Source organism: Ranitomeya variabilis, chromosome 1 (assembly GCF_051348905.1).
Source record: "Ranitomeya variabilis isolate aRanVar5 chromosome 1, aRanVar5.hap1, whole genome shotgun sequence".
Classification (NCBI taxonomy): domain Eukaryota; kingdom Metazoa; phylum Chordata; class Amphibia; order Anura; family Dendrobatidae; genus Ranitomeya; species Ranitomeya variabilis.
Window position 1 is genome coordinate 547,722,098 of NC_135232.1, and position 21,996 is coordinate 547,744,093.

Sequence of the window (21,996 nt, forward strand, 5' to 3'; positions counted from 1 at the left end):
CTGACACAATCAGTGCAGGGAAGCTCTCGGCAGCAGCGCGTGCATATTAGCAGCGCTCTTGCCGAAAGCAGTTTTAACTCTGTGGACGCCGGGGGACGTGGCAGACATCAGAATGTGAGTATGTACTGTTTTTTTTTTAACTTTTACAATGGTAACCAGGGTAAACATTGGGTTACTAAGCGCGGCCTTGCGCTTAGTAACCCGATGTTTACCCTGGTTACCCGGGGACTTCGGCATCGTTGGTCGCTGGAGAGCTGTCTGTGACAGCTCCCCAGCGACCACACAACGACTTACCAACGATCACGGCCAGGTCGTATCGCTGGTCGTGATCGTTGGTAAATCGTTTAGTGTAACGGTACCCTTACACAGTGTGTTAGATAGTATATCAGTTGGCAAGTGTGTCTTCTTGACCCACCAGACATAAACACTTAAATTCTCAAGCCAGTATACAGATAAAATGCCAGTTCTTTTGGTTTTGCAAAAACATGGTTGTCTGAGAAATTAAGATACAATCTGGTTTCGTCACAGGTCTGTACTACAAACGGCCGTTCAAAGTCAGCAGCTTGTAGTACTGGGAAGCTGGAGAGGATGGTCTTGAGTGCCTGGAAATCTGTCTCACAGGGGACTGTCCAGTCAACTGCGACGGGCAGCTTCTTGGTGAGGTCCATCAGAGGCTTTGCCAGGGTACTGCAGTGTGGGACGAACCTCCTATAGTACCCAGCGGTCCCCAAGAAAGACATCACCTTCTTCTTGGTCCTGGGGGTGGGCCAGAATGCAATAGCATCCACTTTCCCAGGCTCTGGCTTCAGAACCCGGTGACCCAGGTAGAGGACCTCGCTCATGCCCAGCTGGCATTTTTCTGGCTTGATGGTCAAACCTGCCCGTCGGATCCGCTCAAGCACCTGTGCCAGGTGATCCCCCCAGGTGGGACTGAAGATGGCAATATCATCCAGGTTCGCGGCCGCTTACCCTTCCAGTCCCTTGAGTAGTGTGTTGACCATCCTCTGGAAAGTGGCAGGGGTATTCTTCATGCTGAATGGCATCACTGTGAACTCACACGGTCCAAAAGGGGTAAGAAAGGCAGAGTGTTCCCGTGCTTCACGGGTCTGGGGAATCTGCCAATACCCCTGGCTCAGATCCATGATGGTCAGGTACTTAGCCTCTGCCAACTGGTCGAGCAGGTCATCGATGTGTGGTATGGGGAAAGCATCAGTGACCGTCACAGCATTGAGCCCCCCGTAGTCCACGCAGAACCAGATTGTTAGGTCCTTTTTGGGAACGAGGACTATGGGCAAAGCCCATGCGCTGCTGGATGCTTGGATCACCCCCAGCTTTAACCTTTCGTCAGTCTCTTGGCGCATGTGCTGCTGCACCTCGAGAAAGACCCGATATGCTGTACACTGGATTGGGGGGTGATTACCAGTGACGGCTGTTCCGGTCCTTCCGGGCAGGCTGCTAAACAGCTCGCAGAAGGAGTGTAGGGTGACCCCCACCTGGGACCATTGGTTCTTCAAGAGCTGGTTGCCAACATTCACATCCTCAATGGATCCACCTGCCTTGGCCTGGGTGAGCAGATCCAGGAGGGTTTCTGCCTCTCCTTCCTCGGGAAGGTTGCACAAGGCGAGGGCGCAGGCCTCCCGCTCAAAGGCCTTCATCATGTTCATGTGTAAGGACCTTCTACGGGTGTGGTCCAGGGTGACCAAGTACGTGATGGCGTTGATCTGCTGGTGCACAAGGTATGGGCCCTTCCAGGCCACCTAGAGCTTGTTCTGTGGTGCGGGGACAAGTACCAACACTTTTTGACGCACATGGTAGGACCTCTCACAAGCATTCTGGTCGTACCAGCGCTTCTGGTCAGTCTGGGCTTGCGCCATATTGTCATGCACCAGCCACGTTAAGGCTGTCATCATGTCCCGGAAGCGCACAACATACTGGATGACCGACACTCCAGGGGTAGCCAAGTCCCCTTCCCATGCCTCTTTCACCTAGCCAGGGGCCCCCGCACAAATCGCCCATACAAGACCTCGAAGGGGGAGAACCCCGTTGAGGTCTGTGGAACCTCCCGGTAGGCAAGTAACAAGTGTGGGAGGTACCGCTCCCAAGCTCTCACGTGGGAGTCAACCAACATTTTAAGCATCTGCTTCAAGGTGCCATTGAACCGCTCGCACAGGCCATTAGTCTATGAGTGGTACAGGTTGGCCACCAGATGTTGCACATGTATTTGCTTACAGAGGGACTCCATCAGCTGCGACATGAACTGGGTCCTTTGGTCGGTCAGCATTTCCTGGGGAAACTCCACTCAGGAGAAAATCTCCAATAAGGCGGTAGCCACCTTGTCGGCGCGAATGGATGATAAAGCTACCGCTTTTGAGTACCGGGTGGCATGATCTACTACCGTCGGTATGAAGCATTTCCCGGAGTGGATGGGAAAGGACAGCAGTCCAGTGAGATCCACAGTGACACTTCTGAAAGGCTCGTTAATGATGGGCAGAGTTACCTTTCGGTCGGGGCCCCGCCTTCCCCACCCTCTGACAGGTGCCACACGAATGGCAGTAGGCAGCCTCATTGGCCCCCATTTTAGGCCAGTAGAAATGCTGGGCCAGCCTGGCCTTGGTTTTAGCGATTTCTAGGTGTCCGGCCATAGGAATCCCATGTGCGATCTGCAACAATTCCGCACTGAACGGATAGGGTACCACTAACTGTCAGTCCCTGGGCCATGCCTCCGGTGAACCCTGCTGGACCGTTGCCCAGTACATCCGTTCCTGGTCCCACCTGCTCGCAGTCTGACTCCATGGGATGCTGTGCCGCCTGCTCCTTAAGAGCTTTCAGGCTGTCGTCAGCTTCTAACGCCACCTGAAACCCCTGACTAGACGTGGCCAGAATAGATGAAATTGTCACGTCTTCCTTCAGTTCCTCAGGACCTGTCTCCTGGCCTCCGTCTGACTCAGCAGCCACTTGGTTAGAGGTGGGGAAGCCGCCGGACCTTCTTGAGTTACTTGGGCTCTGCTGCTCCCACTCTGGTGACAAGCGGCCACGACCGCTGCAACCGTGGGTAGTGCCCACTTCCCATCGGCTCCTGACCAAGTCGCCAGCTTATGCCGACTGGCCTCCTGATATGCCTGATGTGGGGAACTCCTGCCCTGGGCCCTTACCTGGTGGCTCCACGTCCCCTGTGACACCCCCAATCCCAAGGGTCTGTTCCTCTCTCTGCAGTGGTTCTGAACTCGGCAGTCTGGACTTGTCTAGGGGCCCTGAACTTCCCGGGGCAGCCCCCCCCCCTCCAACTCTGAGTCTCCCCCTCTGCAGCTTCATACCCTGTGTCTCTCCCACTAAAGGACAATAGATCCCAGCACACTGGCTGATCACACCTGAAGGCATCTTCACACCTCTTGCTTGTCACAGCTGCCTTCCCTGTGTATGTAGTGTCAGTGTATGGGAAAGATTCAGATTTCGCTTCCCCGTCCACAGTAGGAGGCACATTCAATACATCAACATCATTAGCAGTGGACATTTCAAGACAGTCTATCTGAGCTGAACTTGGGGTTCAGTGGCAACATACTGGGACACCAGCCGCCTCATATCGGTCTCAAGCAAATCATTGGCGGGAATGTTTGATACTCCCACCTCCCGCATTTCCCTCCCGGCGCCCCAGTCCAAATACACCTTGGCAATGGGCAGTGCCGGTTCGCCGCCTCCAATCCCGGAGACGAAAAGGGTTTTTCCGGGTACCAAATCCCAGGGAGACACCACCTCAGGCCGTACAAGGGTCATCTCCGCATCGGTGTCCCGCAGTCCCATGACCACTGCACGGCCGATGGTGACGGGTTGGTAATTGTCAAGGGACCTACCACCACCCCTTCCCACACACAAAACATTGGACGGTTTCTGGGACAGCGACGGGGTCTACTGCTCTCAGTAAGGCCCGCATGTGGTCAGCCCAGCTGTCTGCAGGACCCCGCTGCATTCTCCATAGCTTCTTCCGGTAGGTCTTAGGGGTCAAATTGTACTGCTAGACCAGAGCCTGCTTGATGTCCTCATAGCTCAGGGAGGTCTCGCTGGGTAGGTAGCCAAAGATTTCCAGGGCCTTACCCCTGAGGCGAGGGGTTAAGAACCGGACCCACTGGTCCTCAGGCAGATGGTACTGATGGCAAGTTTTTTCAAATGCCAGCAAGAAAGTGTCCAAGTCCCCTCCTTGGTCCGACAGAGGAAAGTCCTCTGCCCGTAGCTTCGGGATCCGGATCTCAGGGGAGTCGCGACAGGCTGGGGTCTGCAGCTGTAGTTGGAGCTGAAGCATTTGTTGCTGGTGTTTGCGCTCCCACTGACTTTCATCACGCTCATATTGCCGCTCCTCACGCGCATGCTGATGTTCTGCCATGAGAGTAGCTTAGGTGGCTTTGTCTTCGGCCTGGAGACTGGCCATAGCAGCTTGCAGGAGGGCATGTGATCTCTGCTTGAGTGGGCAGGTGAGGGGCAGCCCACTGCAGAACTGAGTATGGGTTTCAGGCTCTTTGGAGAGCCTTGGATGGACTCCCCGTCGCCTTGAACATCACAATCGTCCACTTCCTCTCCATCGACCATAGCATTGGCCATTGCCTGTGTGAAGGAAACCCCGTTCCTCCCACGTCACCAATCCGTGACTTAACTACCCAGGCACAGCTCTCCGGCGCCACCTTTGTCTCTCAGGTCAATAAGGGAACTGCACGTAGAGCAAATGGCCGCCGGGGAGACTGCCCTGTTACCCACGCTGGGTATTCTAAGATTCGCAATCAGAGTAAAAGGATCAGCCCAAAATTAATTTATGATTTAATTGCCTTAACGGCGCACTAGGTAATTACAAGAAATATACAGTGAAAATATATCAAGAGTTACAGTCAGAGTACAATATAACAATCATAATGCAAGGCTTAAAGGTATAAAGCTGGAGGTCAATTTACCAGGTTGAAGGTCGCTTGTGGAAGCTGGGGGGCTCAGCGTTCCGCAGGTCCAAGACTTAGTTGCCGGGCAGCCCCCAGAAAGCATGTGCTTGCTCCCCTCTGGCTGGCATACCCTCTCCCTTAGTTTCTTAGTTAGTCATCTTCCTCTGTTCTCTGAGTGAGTCACTCTGCAAGTCCTCAGCTCTTAACCCTGCTGTGTCCCTCCCCCCTGTAGCTGGGAGGGCTTAGCAATCTCCATCCCTCTGCATCCTTGCAAGATCTGTACCCACCAGCTAAGAGATGGATTAACTGCGCTCAGAATGATTGGATCAGTACACGGGCGGTACCAGCGCATGAGGTTTGTTCTGCCGGTCCCGCAGGGACCAAACCCGGACACATTCGGTTGCTGTGGGAGGCTGATCTCCATATCTCAGGTTCCCGAACTCCCACAGACCCGGGAGTTGCACTGTCAGATGCGCAATTTCTTTAGGGCGAGGGGGATATTTTTTATGAGCCTGTACCTCGGACGATGCGTCCATAATTCATGATTCCATGTTGGAGACGGTTTGACTGGAAGGCCACAATAGACGTGTATCCTGTGGCCACTTGACATGCGTGCTTTAATTGAGCCCCCAGGTGCCTCTTTGTCCCCTGCTGGTGTGGCTTCCTCATTGAGCTTTGAAGTACCTTCTGCCTGCTACACTGAGCTTAATTCCATTACCATGCTAAAAGGAACTTTATTCATGAGAAAAGGTGGGGGCCAGGAGTGCTCATCTCTGCAGACCTGTGACCAGGAGACAAAATGGAGTCACGCCAATCTCTGTTAGTATGCCCGTATCCAAGATGACGGCTGCTCCCTCATCACAGCCTGGGTTTGGGATTTGGTGCCACTGGCCATCCTTGCTCCCTTTGGTTATTGACACAGAGCTGCGACCCGTGTACCCACACACCTCATGTTATTTGCACTCTTACAGTCTAGTGCTAGGCTGATCTTAAGACCCCAGCAGCAAAAACTACAGCTGGTAGTCTTTAGTGTCTGGGAGTAGGGGTCCCACATACACTATTATCTCGATCCCACCGCTCTGCCACCACTTGTAAGGAAAACCACACAAATGAGAGGACCAAGAGATATGGATATCACCCCGCTGTCACCAATCTGTGACGGAGCTTACACAGTCACAGTTCTCTGGCGCCCCCTTACCCTCAGGTCATTCAGGGAACTGCACTAAACCGAATAGCCACAAAAGTACGGAGGACTGTGATCAACCACAAAATCTGTAAACTAGCAACAAAAGTCCCCCAACACAGCGTAAAGAATCAATAATGTCTTTATTGAAAATACAAATTTTAAAATGTTTTAAGGAGATAAGAGCAAACTGAAAAAACAGCATGGAAAGAAACATACATTGGACGGAACATATGATGACCGTATCCTGGGTATAAATATACCACATGTATTATATACTCCCAGACAGAAGTTATGTCGCTTATCCATGTTGTATAAATAAAAGCTTAAATAACCTGACGTTAAATTCATCCATTGGTTGTATAAATTATTCTTTTGAAAGTTGAAACCCTAAGAAATGTGGTTTAGGTTAAGAAAATAAATTTGCCATCAATGCAGAAATATTGATCAGTTAATGGACACAGGATGGTCAGATTTTGGCAAGACAAAAGTTTTGTCGCCCACAGAAAGTAATCTGATATTCAAACAAATAATTAACTTAAAATACAAATATATGTTGCATAACATTGGTGAATGAAGTTGTGGTGCTATTAGTCATGTTTAATATTTTGTGTGACTTCCATGAGCTTGAAGGACTGCGTCCATGCAGTTCAACAATGAGTCATACAATTTATTAATGAAGTCATCAGGAACAGCAAAGAATGCAGTCTTACATGCCTCCCAGAGTTCATCTAGATTTTTTGGTTTTGTCTTCCAAGCATTTTCTTTCATCCTACCCCAAACATGCTCAATGATGAAGTCTGGTGACTGGGCTGGCCATTCTTTGAGCACCTTGATCTTTTTTGCCTGGATTAACTTTGTTGTAGAGATGGATGTATGAGATGGAGCACCATCCTGCTGCAGAATTTGACCCCTTTTATGATTTGGAATATAAGAGGTAGCTAATACTTCTTCATATTTTAGGCTATTGATATTGCCTTCCACCTTGCAAATGTTTCGCATACCCCCATACTGAATGTAACCCCAGACCATGATCTTAACACCACCAAATTTAAAGGGGTTGTCCACTACTTTCAATTAACCCCCCAATGTATCCCCCCGGGGCCCTTGATGAATTGTGTAATTATCTTCCGTTGCTGTTTTTGCCTGTGAGTGGCGCTATTCCGGCGGCTGAGTCCGGGTCACGTGACCCCCAGGCTGCAGCCGCCGCTTATTTCCGCCGACGTCACGTCAATTTCCAGACTCTGGAAATTGACGTGACGTCAGCAGCAGGCGTGAGCCAGCCTTACAGTCAGCAGTCACTCATCAAGAGTGACTGGGCTGTGGGCTGTGCTGGGGGCGGGCGGGGCTGTGCTGGGGGCGGGAGGGGCTAGGCAGGGATGATTGTGCGGGCGCCGGGGCTCTGCATGCCGGCGCTGGTATGTGCAGGCTGGCGCCGGTATGCAGAGCCCCGGCCCCGGCCCGCACATACCGGTGCCGGCATGCAGAGCCCCGGCCCGCACATACCGGCGCCGGCATGCAGAGCCCCGGCCCGCACATACCGGTGCCGCCCGCACATACCGGGGCTCTGCGTGCCGGCGCCGGTATGTGCTGGGTCTGCTGCGGGGGTGGTCTTTGGGGGGGGGGGGGTGTCTCTGTGTGCAGGCATCGTCCAATGGGACTACAAGTCCCATCAGGCTCTGCCTGCTACAGTGACAGTAAGTGACACATTAGCCAATGATGGGACAGTAGTAGTCCCATCATCCGGCTAATGTGTTGAATGTAAAAAAATAAAATAAAATACAGATATACAGTACATACATACATGCATGCATGCATACATACATACATACATACATACATACAACATGCACCATGCGACGACATGCACCATGCGACATGTACCATGCGATGACATGCACCATGCTGCGAAATGCACCATGCGATGACATGCACCATGCGGCGACATGCACCATGCGACGACATGCACCATGCGGCGACATGCACCATGCGACGACATGCACCATGTGATGACATGCGACATGCACCATGCTGCAACATGCACCATGCGGCGACATGCACCATGCGACGACCTGCACCATGCGACGACATGCACCATGTGGCGACATGCGACTACATGCACCATGTGACGACATACGACATGCACCATGCGACGACATGTGACGACATGCACCATTCGACGACATGCACCATGCGACGACATGCTACATGCACCATTCGACGACATGCACCATGCGGCACCATGCGACGACATGCACCATGCGACGACATGCACCATGCGACGACATGCACCATGCGACGACATGCGACATGCACCATGTGGCGACATGCGACGACATGCAACATGCGACGACATGCAACATGCGACGACATGCAACATGCGACGACATACGACATGCACCATGCGACGACATGTGACATGCACCATGCGACGACATGCACCATGCGACGACATGCTGCATGCACCATTCGACGACATGCGACATGCACCATGTGGCGACATGCGACCACATGCAACATGTGACATGCCACATACAGTATGTACATACATACAACATACATACAGACATACAGTACATGTAACATAGATTACATACTCACCATCACTTGTCACCTTGATCCCCGAAGCCATTGCCATCTGTAAAAAATATTAAAATAATAAACAACCAATATACTCCCTGATACACTGAAATCCAATTAAAACGAGTGTCCCTCGACGATCTCCCGTGGAGAGCAGGAGCAGCTGCTGATGCGACTGCTCTCCAGGGGCTCCAGGAACACAATGATGGTAGTTATCCTTCCACATTGTATTCCTTACAATGTATTCCTACGCCCCTGTGAGAAAATAGTCCCTAGTCTCACTTTATGGCATTGCTGTATGAGAAATTTCCCACGCAGCTTTTTGCCATAAAGTAAGACTCTGAACTTTAGTAACCTCAGTGATACACTGCAGGAGCCATTGTCTCCTGTCAGTGTGTCACTGAGGGTCCTATAGAGCAGTGACATCACCCGATGTCACTGTTCTATAGGGGAGATCGTCGTGGGTCACTCGTTATTAATTGGACTACGGCGGACAGGTAGTATACGGTTTATTATTTTACGTTTTTTGCAGGCGCTGAAGTATGGTAAGTATGGTTAAATGAAGAATATTAAAATACTTTTTTCCTAATGTGTGTGTGTTTTATTAACCCTTTACTAGTATTGGATTAATAATGGATAGGCGTCTTATTGACGCCTCTCCGTTATTAACCCAGCTTAATGTCACCTTACAATAGCAAGGTGGCATTAACCCCTTATTACCCCATATCCCACCGCTACACGGGAGTGGGAAGAGAGGGGCTAAGTGCCGGAATTGGCGCATCTTACAGATGCGCCATTTCCGAGGCAGCTGCGGACTGGTATTTGTAGCCGGGGGGGGAGACCAATATCCATGGCCCCTCTCTAGGCTATGAATATCAGCCTGCAGCTGTCTGCGTAGCCTTTCTGGCTATAAAATATAGGGGGACCCCACGTCATTTTTTGGGGGTGGTCCCCCTATTTTAATAGCCAGTAAAGGCTACGCAGACAGCTGCGGGCTGATATTCATAGCAGGCTACAAATATTGGCCCCCGGCCGTCGGCTTTCCCCCTCTGGCGCAGAAAATTGCGCGGAAGCCCACGCCGTTTTTTTAATTAAATTAAACGCTCATAAAGGCCTATTTCACCCTTGCGTCGGTACGGGTCCGTCGCTATGCGTTGGGCCTACGTACTGACGCACGTTGTGAAATTTATGCATGTCGTGGGCAGCGGATGCAGTTTTTCAACGCATCCGCTGCCCATTCTGAAGTCCGGGGAGGAGGGGGCGTAGTTTTGGCCGCGCATGCGCGGTAGAAAATGGAGGATGCGACGGACAAAAAAACGTTCACTTGAACGTTTTTTCGTGCCAACGGTCCGCCAAAACACGACGCATCCGTTGCACGATCCGTCACGATCCGTGTGGCGATCCGTCACTAATACAAGTCTATGGGTAAAAAACGCATCCTGCGAGCACATTTGCAGGATCTGTTTTTTTCCCAAAAAGACGCATTGCTAAAAACGCAAGTGTGAAAGTAGCCTTAGGCTGCTTTCACACTAGCGTCGGTAAGGGGCCGTCGCGCTGCGTCGGCCCGACGTACCGACGCATACTGTGACAAAAATGCCTGACGTGGGCAGCGGAAGCAGTCTTAAGACGCTTCCGCTGCCCCATTACAAGGTCCGGGGAGGAGGGGGCTGAGTTTCGCCCGCGCATGCGCGGCTAGTGTGAAAGAGGCCTTAGAAACATCGGCCTTTCTATTATATATCTATGGATATATCTATCCATAGATATATTTATAGATAGATATATCTATAGATACATAGATGTTTCTATCCATATATTTGGCTGCTTTCACACATCAGGTTTTTGCCGTGAGGCACAATCCGGCGAGTTTTGAAAAAAAACGGATCCATTTTTTTCCGCCGGATCCGTTTTTTTTCTCAGAGTTGTATTAGCACCGGACTGCGCCTGATGGCCACACGTTTCATCAATTTTTTGCCTTATCCGTCAAAAAAGCTGTTTCCGCCGGATGGAAAACACATACAGAGGAACGTTTTTTCTGTCCGGCGAAAAAACGCACAGCGACGGATCCGGCAAAAAAAATGTACGAAACTGAGCTGTGAAATGATGAATCCGGCCTTGGAGTCCGTTTTTTCATGCATGTTTCCATTCAAATCATGCACATTTTCCGTTTATTTACTTATTTCCAAAAACGGCATTAAAACCGCGCATAAACCGCACCAAAAAAAACATCAAAACTGCACCAAAAACTGCATCAAAACTGCACCAAAAACTGCATCAAAACCTGGTGCAGTTTTGGTGCAGTTTTGATGCAGTTTTTTGTGCGGTTTTGATGCAGTTCTTTGTGCGGTTTTGATGCAGTTTTTGGTGCGGTTTTGATGCAGTTTTTGGTGCGGTTTTGATGCAGTTCTTGGTGTGGTTTTGGTGCGGTTTTGATGGAGTTTTTGTTGCGGTTTTGATGCAGTTTTTGGTGCGGTTTTGGTGCAGTGTTGATGCAATTTTGGTGCGGTATCTATTTATCCATCTATCTGTGTGTAATGAAGTGTGGGTTGGAGAAATGTAAAAGAGAAGGTTGGACAGAAATGACATCACAAATCTTTTTGAAGATAGAGGGGGGAGAGGAAGGAGGGGTTGGGTGTGTTTTGGAGTGGGTGTGCCAGGTGCAGAGTTACAGGCGAGTGCAATGCATCATGGAACTTGTAGTATTAGAGCATAGTAAGTCAGGAGAAAGGAAGTTGTCGATTAACCCCATGAGAGCTGGATCCACACTAAAGATGTGCTGCTACAGCATGATAAAAGGTAATATTGCTAAAATAAACACAGTAGATGTTTTCAGTGGCACATAATAGCAAGATTTATAAATAAAAAAAAAAAAAGTTATAGTAGTGGACAACTTCTTTAACTGTTTTCTGGGTGTATTTTGGATCCATACGGGCTCCAGTAGGTCTCCTGCAGTATTTGCGGCAGCTGTGGTGTAATTCTACTGAAGATTCATCAGAGAAATCCACCTTCTGACAGTTTTCCAGCGCCCATCTGTTTAGCAGGCTGTGGGACTTTGCAAATGCCACACGGTTTTTTATTTGCCTTTTGTTTAGTGCTGGCTTCTGGGCACTGATTCAACCATGGAGGCCATTTCGAGACAGAATCCTACAAACTGTTCTAGTTGACACAGGGACTTGAGGTGACCAGGCCTGTTGGAGCTCTGCTGCAGTGGAAGAGGAGCTTGCTTTGGATTTTCTAACCAACAAACGTTCCTCCTGAGCAGTTGTCTTGCGGGGTCTGCCGGACCTGGGCTTGTCAAACACATCTCCAGTCTCTTCAAATCTTTGTTTTTTAATTCTTTGTACTTGACGCTGAGACACATTAAAGGTGCCAGCCACCTCTGCAGTGGATCTGGTCTTCAGCCTCTTGATAATCCAGGCTTTGGTCACAGGGTGGATTTTTGGCATGTCAGAGCTCAAGTTCCAGTTCAAGTGAAGGTCTGGAGTGCTGGGTTTCTTTTTATACACACACACTAATTAACCGATCATTTACTGAGCACAGGTGAGGATGTAAATTAGGATTGGGTGCATTATATGACCAGGCGACAAAACTTTTGTCTTGCCAAAATCTGATCATTCTGTGTCCATTAACTGATCAATATTTCTGCATTGATGCCAATTTATTTTCTTAAACTAAACCACATTTCGGAGAGTTTCAGCTTCCAAAAGAATAATTTATACAACCAATGGATGAATTTAACGTCAGGTTATAAGCTTTTATTTACATAACATGGATAAGCGACATAACTTCTGTCAGGGAGTATATCCAAGATAAAGAATTTAATATTATCCGCTTGAGGCACAGTTCAATATTGTATATAGGTAAATACAGTGTAAAGTGCATGGTGCTCATAGCTAAAAGAGCCTCAAGACAGATATAAAATACTTAATACATCACACACATGTATCTTGGAGTTCCTCTCTCCCTGATTGGCCTCAGGAAAAAAATGTGTAATAGTATATAAAGTGCATAATCCCCTAAGGGCAATCAGGGACACTGTCATGCATATCAAAGATCAAGGGAACTAATAGCAAAAATACAGATAAATATAAATACCCAGAGTTCCGTTCCGTCCAGCGTACCCCTTGACGCGCGTTTCGATGGTAGTCTTCCTCAGAAGGTGTATACACCCCTTCTGAGGAAGACTGCCATCGAAAATGGAGTCTCTCTCGTCCCTCACAGAAGGGGTCTAGATGGTAGTGGACCAATGATAGGTCAAGTGATTGAAGGATTCTAGATGAGGTGGGCCAGAAGAGGTCAGTTGAAGGAAGGGGTGGGCCAGGGAAAGGTCAGATGATGCAAGGGGTCCAGATGGGGTAGGCCAGGGAGAGATCAGGTTATAGAAGGGGTCTAGATGGGGGTGGGCTAGAGAGAGGTCAGGTGATGGAAGGGGTCTAGATGGGAGTGGGTCAGGGAGAGATCAGGTGATGGAAGGGGTCTAGATAGGGGTGGGCTTGGAAAAGGCCATGTGATGGAAGTGGTCTAGATTGGGGTAGGCCAGGGAGAGGCCAGGTAATGGAAGGGGTCTAGATGGGGGTGGGCCAGGGAGAGATCAGGTGATGGAAGAGGTCTAGATGGGGGTGGGCTAGAGGTCAGGTGATGGAAGGGGTCTAGATGGGGGTGGGCCAGGGAGAGATCAGATGATGGAAGGGTTCTAGATAGAGGTGGGCTAGGGAGAGGTCAGATGGTGGAAGGGGTCTAGATGGGGGTGGGTCAGGGAGAGATCAGGTGATGGAAGGAGTCTAGATGGGGTAGGCCAGGGAGAGATCAGGTGATGGAAGGGGTCTAGATTGGGGTAGGCCAGGGAGAGATCAGGTGATGGAAGGATTCTAGATGAGGTGGGCCAGAAGAGGTCAGTTGAAGGAATGGGGGTGGGCGAGGGATAGGTCAGGTGAGGGAAGGGGTCTAGATGGGAGTGGGCCAGAGAGACATCAGGTGATGGAAGGGGTCTTGATTGGGTTAGGCCAGGGAGAGAGGTGATGGAATGGGTCTAGATGGGAATGGGCTGAGGAGGGGTCAAATGATTAGAGGTGTTAATTGAAAGTGTTCTGGAGCGGGATCTAGATGGGGGTATGCTAGGAAGATTATGGGAGGTGTCACGAATCACAGGGAGAATATTTTTATCATCCCCACCGCTCTCATTAATATGTCATGAACCGGGGTTGTTTGGTTGCCCAGTTCATTTCTGAAGGGGATTTATCTATATCCCACTTCCCAGTTACGGTTTGGAACTTGCAGCTCTCTGGTGCCCCCCTTACCCTCAGGTCAGACAGGATACTGCACATAGGATAGTCGCCAGAAGGGCTGCCTTACTTTGTACTGGCTAATGAGCACACTGCAGCGAGGGCGATATAACTACTCCCACTCAGGCGGGAACAATAATTATCAACGCCATCCGTCGCTACCAGGTTCCCCAAATGCGCAGGACAAATCAGCTGCCACCAGCTCCGATTTCTTAATAACGGGTCCGGAGCCAACCCAAATTAGTAGCGTAATTCACTTCAGAGGACGTGACAGTACATTATAGAGCAACGAGAAACGACGCTAGTAATTTTATATATTTTACTCCAAAAAGGAAGGCAGTGTTTACAAAATTATAAAAAGATGCTATAAAAGTAGACAAGTATCGTATGTACAAACAATTACAAATAAAAAGGGATTAACAGAAGAAAATCGACTTACGATTCTTTCATATCATGGCTGACCATGCGGCTCGGGGGAAGGGCATATATCCCAGTGAATGACAGATGCGACTCTCAGCTAGACTCGGGACAAAAGACGAATGAAGACTGATGTCTCACTCACTTATCTCCATGCCCAAAACCAAGGCACTCCCCCTGTGGTGACCTCACTCAGAGGCTGAATACTCCCCTTTCTTAACATTATGAAAAGCCATTTTTACACATATTTTGGCGTATGAACCTTGTAGCAGAACGACAGTTATCACTATACTCAGCAAGTCCTGAAGGTTAATTTAAGTGGAAACACGTCTTGGCTAGGAGCCCCAGTTAAGCAGTAATGCGTTTCTCACTTTTGGCTAAGCGCTAGGATCCCCAAACCCACCAGTTAGGAGCCCTGCCCTGTGCCTGCGGTTTCCGGAAATATGAACAGCCTATTTCTGTGAATATCCTGTTTTGATATATTTGGTCTTAAAGGACCACTGTAGCTACACAAAGGAATTGCCATGCGCTGCTTCTCTTTACATTCGGTTTCACAGTTGCACACGAAGATATTCCTGAGGGAGGGGGAAAGAATGGCTTAGAATTTCAACCTGTGCTGGCAGGCAGAGAGGAGGGGGGGAGGGTCAGAGAGCCCACAGCGTGTCTGGAACCATGGCACCTTCTGAAAAATTACTCCGAACATGGCATTTTTTACATTATCATGACAGGAGGGCTATAGTAGGAGGGTGGGTCGGGATCAAGTTATGGGAGGCTATACTTGGGTGGGGAGTGTTGGTGAGGGGTCAAGTGATGGAAGGGCTATACATGGGTGGGGGTGTTGGTGATGTGTCAGGTGATGGGAGAGCTATAGTTGGGTGGGAAGTGTTGGTGAAGGGTTCGGGTGATGGGAGGGCTATAGTTGTGGGGAGAACTCTTCCATTGACCATTCTGTTTGTCCTTTCTAGATGCAGCAGGCGGGTGAGCTTGGTGGCAAGAAGCAGACGTGGACAGGCGAGATGGTGAGGCAATCATATTGTCTTCTCTGCTCCCTCTACTATATGTGACCACTGGAGAAGCAGTGATGGTGACTTCCTGAAGAGATCATTTGATTTTGAGTTTCGTGTTATTAGGGCCTCTTGTGTGGGGTCGTGTGACCTCTAGGGATCATGTGACCTCTCGGAGTCATGCAATTGTGGCCCCTCCATCAGAGGGTTGCATGACTGTGCGTCTTCTTGTGGGGGATGCATGATTGCAGGGCTTCTAGTGGCTGATGAGATGGAGGCCCACCATGTTGTGTAATCTGGGTGCAGTCACTGATCATTTCTGTTTTTCGCCTGTAGACTGTGAATTATTTGAAGAAATCTAGGCTGACGGTTGAAATGAGGACGAACGTGAGGTGGCAGCTGAACGAAGAGATTGTGATGCGTCATCTGCTGAAAAGCGTAAGAATACAGGCGGAGGCGTCATGGCAGCTCCTGCTCACTGTGATTCTGGTTAAATATAGTGCAATTTTCCACTGAGTGCCGCTCTGTGTGTGAGTGCAAACATGGCTCCTGTATGTTTCCCTGGCTGTGATGGATGTTACTGTGTGTCCCTGGCTGTGGTGTATGTGGCTCGTGTGCCCCTGACCGTGGTGGATGCGACTCGTGTCGGTTTCCCTGGCTGTGACTCGTGTCGGTGTGTTTCCCAGGTTATTGTGTGCTTAGCTCGTATGTTCCGGGTTGTGGTGCACTTGACTCATAGGTCCCTGGCTCGTGTGTCCCTGGCCGCGGCGGATGCGACTTGTGTTTGTGTGTCCCTGTCTATGATGTACTTATAATGTGTGTCCCTGGTCATGATGGACGTGACGCGTGTCTGTGTGTACATGGCCGTAGTGGATGTGACTGGTGTCTGTTCCTGGCTATGGTGTACTTGACTCATGGGTCCCTGGATGTGGCTTGTGTCTGAGTGTCCCTGGCTATGGTGTGCTTAGCTCATATGTTTCTGGCTGTGGTGTACTTGGCTCGTGTGTCCCTGGCCCTGGTGGATGTGACTCGTGTCTGTGTGTTCCTGGTCGTGGCTTGTGTCTGTTTGTTTATGGCTATGGTGTACTGAGCTTGTATGTTCCTGGCTATGGTGTACTTTGCTCGTATGTTCCTGGCTATGATATACTTACTCGTATGTTCCTGGCTGTGATGTACTTGGTTCGTGTGTTCCTTGGCATGGTGATATGACTCGTCTGTGTGTTCCTGGTCGTGGCTTGTGTCTGTATGCCTCTGGCTGTACTGAGCTTGTATGTTCCTGGCTATGGTGTACTTCGCTCGTATGTTCCTGGCTATGGTGTACTTAGCTCGTATCTTCCTGGCTGTGGTGTACTTTGTTCCTGTCTTCCTGGCCATGGTGGATGTGACTCGTATCTGTGTGTTCCGAGCCGTGGCTTGTGTCCCTGGCTGTGGTGTTCTTAGCTCGTATGTTCCCGGCTATGGTGTACTTGGCTCGTGTGTCCCTGGCCATGGTGGATGTGACTCGTGTCTGTGTGTTCCTGGTCATGGCTTGTGTCTGTATGTCTCTGGCTATGGTGTACTTAGCTCGTATGTTCCTGGCTATGGTGTACTTAGCTCGTATGTTCCTGGCTGTGGTGTACTTAGCTCATATGTTCCTGGATGTGGTGTACTTGGTTCCTGTGTTCCTGGCCATGGTGGATGTGACTCGTGTCTGTGTGTGTTCCTGGTCATGGCTTGTGTCTGTATGCCTCTGGCTGTAGTGAAATAGAAAATAACTTGGCACTCAAATGGTACTGTGGCTTGAAAATACAAATTGTTTATTGTGCATCCATAAACCATAAAGGTTGAATGTTTTCGGTCCTCATCCGGACCTACAACAGAACAATTTTACTGGTATAGTCGTAATTATCAATGTCCTGCCGTTTGTAGATCCAATGGTTTTTAGGTTGCGTGGATGCTCAGGAATGTCCTGTGTGTGCCAGCGCAGAACTGTATGCGACCGGGGTCACTTGGAGGACCCCTCCAGTGGCCTCGGTTGCATACCGTTCTGTGCTGGCACACACAGGACATTCCTGAGCATCCAAACAACCTAAAAACCATTGGATCTGCAAAACGGCAGGACATTCATAAATTACGACTATACCAGTAAAATTGTTCTGATGAAGGTCAATTTGTCTTTTCAAGCCACAATACCATTTCAGTGCCAAGTTCTTTTCTATTTTTGGACTGTTTCGGGCAGGACGCTCTACTTGAGCACCTCCCATCCTACTTTGAATGAGTGCCGTGTTTTCACTACCTCATCTGGCTGTACTGAGCTTGTATGTTCTTGGCTGTGGTGTACTAAGCTCGTTTGTTCCTGGCTGTGGTGTTCTTGTCTTATGTGTCCCTGGCCGTAGCTTGTGTCTGTGTGTCCCTGGCTATGGGGTGCTTATCTCATATGTTACTGTTTGTGGTGAACTTGGCTCGTGTGTACCTGGCCGTGGTGGATGCGACTCGTGTCTCTGTCCCTGGCCGTGCTGGATGCGACTCGTGTCTGTGTCCCTGACCGTGGCTTGTGTCTGCATGTCCCTGGCTATGGTGTACTTAGCTCGTGTGTTCCTGGCTGTGGTGTACTTGGCTCGTGTGCCCCTGGCCTTAGTAGACCCGACTCGTGTCTGTGTGTCTCTGGCCGTGGCTTGTCTGTGTGTCCCTGGCTATAGTGTGCTTAGATGCAATGGATTGCATACGGCACTCAAAGTCATTAGAATAGGTGCTCAAGTAGGGTATCCATCCCAAAATCAAAATAAGTAAAAAAAAAAACTCGGCACTCAAAATGTATCGTATTGAAAAAAATGGTTCCAATTTATTTTGCATACAGTGATCAATTAAATGTTTTTGGTCTGGTTGTAGACCTTCATCAGAAGCTGTATGCTGCTTGTTTAGGGAACCACATGTCCTAGCACAGGGAAAGTTACCAGTGCTTTGGGTCTGATAAACAGACCGGGTAAATGTAGTCCGGTATAGCGGTTAGGGTTAATAGGATAACCCGTTGTATATTCTGTTTTCCACTTGATGGCCGTGGTGTACTTAGCTTGGATATTCCTGGCTGTGGTGTATTAGCTGGTATGTTCCTGGCTGTGGTGTATTTAGCTCTTTATGTTCCTGGCTGTGGTGTACTTGTCTTGTATGTTCCTGGCTGTGGCTTGTGTCTGTGTCCCTGGCTATGGGGTGCTTAACTGATATGTTACTGGGTGTGGTGTACTTGGCTCGTGTGTCCCTGGTCGTGTTGGATGCGACTCGTGTCTTTGTGTCCCTGGCCGTGGCTTGTGTCTGTGTGTGTCCCTGGCTATGGTGTGCTTAGCTCATATGTTACTGGCTGTGGTGTACTTGGCTTGTGTGTCCCTGGCCGTGTTGGATGCGACTCGTGTCTTTGTGTCCCTGGCTGTTGCTTGTGTCTGTGTGTCCCTGGCTATGGTGTGCTTAGCTCGTATGTTACTGGCCGTGGTGTGCGTGGCTCGTATGTCCCTGGCTGTGGCGTACCTAGCTCTTATGTTCCTGGCTGTGGCTTACTTAGCTCGTAAGTTTCTGGCTGTGCTGTACTTGGCTCGTGTGTCCCTGGCCGTAGTGGATATGGCTCGTGTCTGTGTGTTCCTGGTCGTGGCTTGTGTCTGTATGTCCCAAGCTATGGTGTAATTAGCTTGTATGTTCCTGGCTATGGTGTGCTTAGTTCATATGTTCCGGACTATGGTGTACTTAGCTCGTATGTTCCTGGCTGTAGTGTACTTGGCTCATGGGTCCCTGGATGTGGCTTGTGTCTGTGTGTCCCTGGCTGTTGTGTACTTGGCTCGTGAGTCCTGACGTGTTTGACATAGCTTTTGGATTCCTGGACGTGGCTAGTCTGTGTATTCTTGGCTGTTCGGGCTTGGGTCTGTGTCCCAGGCTGTGGTTTCTATATTGGTAGACCTGTACGTGTAAGCCATGTAGTTGGGGACCTCTGTCTTTTCGACCAGTGATGGCATCTCTTCTTTCCAGTTAGGGGTGGTGGCTCCGGCAGATGCTGTGAAAATCCCTGATGAGCCCATCACCAGGTTCGGGGAGTACTGGTGTGAGGTGACGGTGAGTTCCTGCACGGTTATCCATGTCTGCACTAGTCGATCCATAAAGAAAATGGGCCTGATGTCTATATCATTGAGTGCAAGATGTCTGGCTGCTGGAAAGAACCTCCATCTTCCCTACAGCACCTCCACAGGGACAATAGGCATTACACGGCCTGGTCCTCCAGAGATGTTCTGGCTAGAAGACTAGGGTCCTGTATTTAGGGATGCCGAGGTGATATTTTGAGGTTACTTGCAGGATTTTCTGGGTTACATTGACATTTTTCTGCTCCACGCTCTGCAGGTGAATAGCTTAGACACAGTCAGGATGCCAATGGATGTTGTGAACTATATGAACCCGAGGACCAAACGATACAAGCACTGGCTCGCCAAGCAGGCGAACACATCAGGATTGCCAGCAGAGAGTGACGTTATCTGCGAGTCACCACCAGAGGGCAGCACTTCCCCCAAATCTACAAGAAGCTGAACATGCTGGAGGATACTGGGGGGGCCGTCGAGCAGTCCATCCTGGAGAAGACTCTGCGGGCAACACTGGGGGGGGGGGTCGTGCACTGTTGTCAAGCAGTCCGTCCTGGAGAAGACTCTAGGAGCGATACTGGGGGGGTTGAGCACTGTTGTCGAGCAATCTGTCCTGCAGAAGACTCTGCAGACGACACTGGGGTCCATCCTGGAGAAGACTCTGTTGACACTGCCACATTTGTAATAAAATTGGCTCCATATTGGATGAAGTACTATGGGTCATACGTCTCATATGATGCTGCGGATTGTGATTGGTGACACGGAGCCTGATTGCTCCTGAGGGGGGGGGGGATACTGGGGGGGGGGGGGTCGTGCACTGTTGTCAAGCAGTCTGTTCTGGAGAAGACTCTGCGGGCGATACTGAGGGGGGTGGTCGTGCACTGTTGTCGAGCAGTCCATCCTGCAGAAGACTCTGGGGGCGATACTGGGGGGTTGTGCAACGTTGCCGAGCAGTCCGTCCTGAAGAAGAGACTGGTGGGGTCATGCACTGTTGTCAGCAGTCCGTCCTGGAGAAGACTCTGTGGGAGATACTGGGGGGGGGGTCGTGCACTGTTGTCGAGCAGTCCGTCCTGTAGAGGACTCTGGGGTCGATACTGGGGGGGTCGTGCAACGTTGCCAAGCAGTCCGTCCTGGAGAAGACTGCGGGCGATACTGGGGGGGTCATGCACTGTTGTCGAGCAGTCCGTCCTGTAGAGGACTCTGGAGGCGATACTGGGGTGGTTGGGCAACGTTGTCGAGCAGTCTGTCCTAGAGAAGACTCTGGGGGCGATACTGGGGGGGGGTCATGCACTGTTGTCAAGCAGTCCGTCCTGGAGAAGACTCTGCGGGCGATACGGGGGGGGGGGGGCGTGCACTGTTGTCGAGCAGTCTGTCCTGCAGAGGACTCTGGGGGCGATACTGGAGGGGTTGTGCAATGTTGCCGAGCAGTCCGTCCTGGAGAAGACTTTGCGGGCGATACTGGGGGGGGGGGGTCGTGCACTGTTGTCGAGTAGTCCGTCCTGTAGAGGACTCTGGGGGCTATACTGGGGAGGTTGTGCAACGTTGTCGAGCAGTCCGTCCTGGAGAAGACTCTGGGGGCAATACTGGGGGGGTTTGTGCACTGTTCTCGAGCAATCTGTCCTGAAGAAGACTCTGCAGACGACACTGGGGTCCATCTTAGAGAAGACTCTGTAGACACTGCCACATTTGTAATAAAATTGGCTCCATATTGGTTGAAGTACTATGGGTCATACGTCTCATGTGACGCTGCGGATTGTGATTGGTGACTCGGAGCCTGATTGCTGCTGGGGGGGGATACTGGGGGGGGGAGTCGTGCACTGTTGTCGAGCAGTCCGTCCTGGAGACGACTGTGGGGGTGATACTGGGGGGTTGTGCAACGTTGCCGAGCAGTCCGTCCTGGAGAAGACTCTGGGGGCGATACTGGGGGGGAGTCGTGCACTGTTGTCGAGCAGTTCGTCCTGGAGAAGACTCTGTGGGAGATACTGGGGGGGGTCGTGCACTGTTGTCGAGCAGTCCGTCCTGTAGAGGACTCTGGGGTCGATACTGGGGGGGTCGTGCAACGTTGCCGAGCAGTCCGTCCTGGAGAAGACTGCGGGCGATACTGGGGGGGTCATGCACTGTTGTCGAGCAGTCCGTCCTGTAGAGGACTCTGGAGGCGATACTGGGGTGGTTGGGCAACGTCGAGCAGTCTGTCCTAGAGAAGACTCTGGGGGCGATACTGGGGGGGTTGTGCACTGTTGTCGAGCAATCTGTCCTGAAGAAGACTCTGCAGACGACACTGGGGTCCATCCTGGAGAAGACTCTGTAGACACTGCCACATTTGTAATAAAATTGGCTCCATATTGGATGAAGTACTATGGGTCATACGTCTCATGTGACACTGCGGATTGTGATTGGTGACTCGGAGCCTGATTGCTGCTGAGGGGGATACTGGGGGGGGGGGGTGTCGTGCACTGTTGTCGAGCAGTCCGTCCTGGAGAAGACTGCGGGCGATACTGGGGGGGGTCGTGCACTGTTGTCGAGCAT

The 21,996-nt window shown here is 50.5% G+C and overlaps 1 protein-coding gene across 1 annotated transcript in view; it reads left to right on the plus strand.

Moving 5' to 3' along the window:
- MRPL9 (mitochondrial ribosomal protein L9) overlaps positions 1-20,183 on the plus strand; it is a 39,116-nt gene extending 18,933 nt beyond the window's left edge. The window contains exons 4-7 of the mRNA XM_077255211.1: positions 15,341-15,394; positions 15,716-15,817; positions 19,370-19,453; positions 19,736-20,183. Coding sequence (XP_077111326.1) covers positions 15,341-15,394; positions 15,716-15,817; positions 19,370-19,453; positions 19,736-19,918 — 423 coding nt within the window. The 3' untranslated portion in view covers positions 19,919-20,183. The remainder of the gene's footprint in view (positions 1-15,340; positions 15,395-15,715; positions 15,818-19,369; positions 19,454-19,735) is intronic.
- Positions 20,184-21,996: the final 1,813 nt, after the last annotated feature.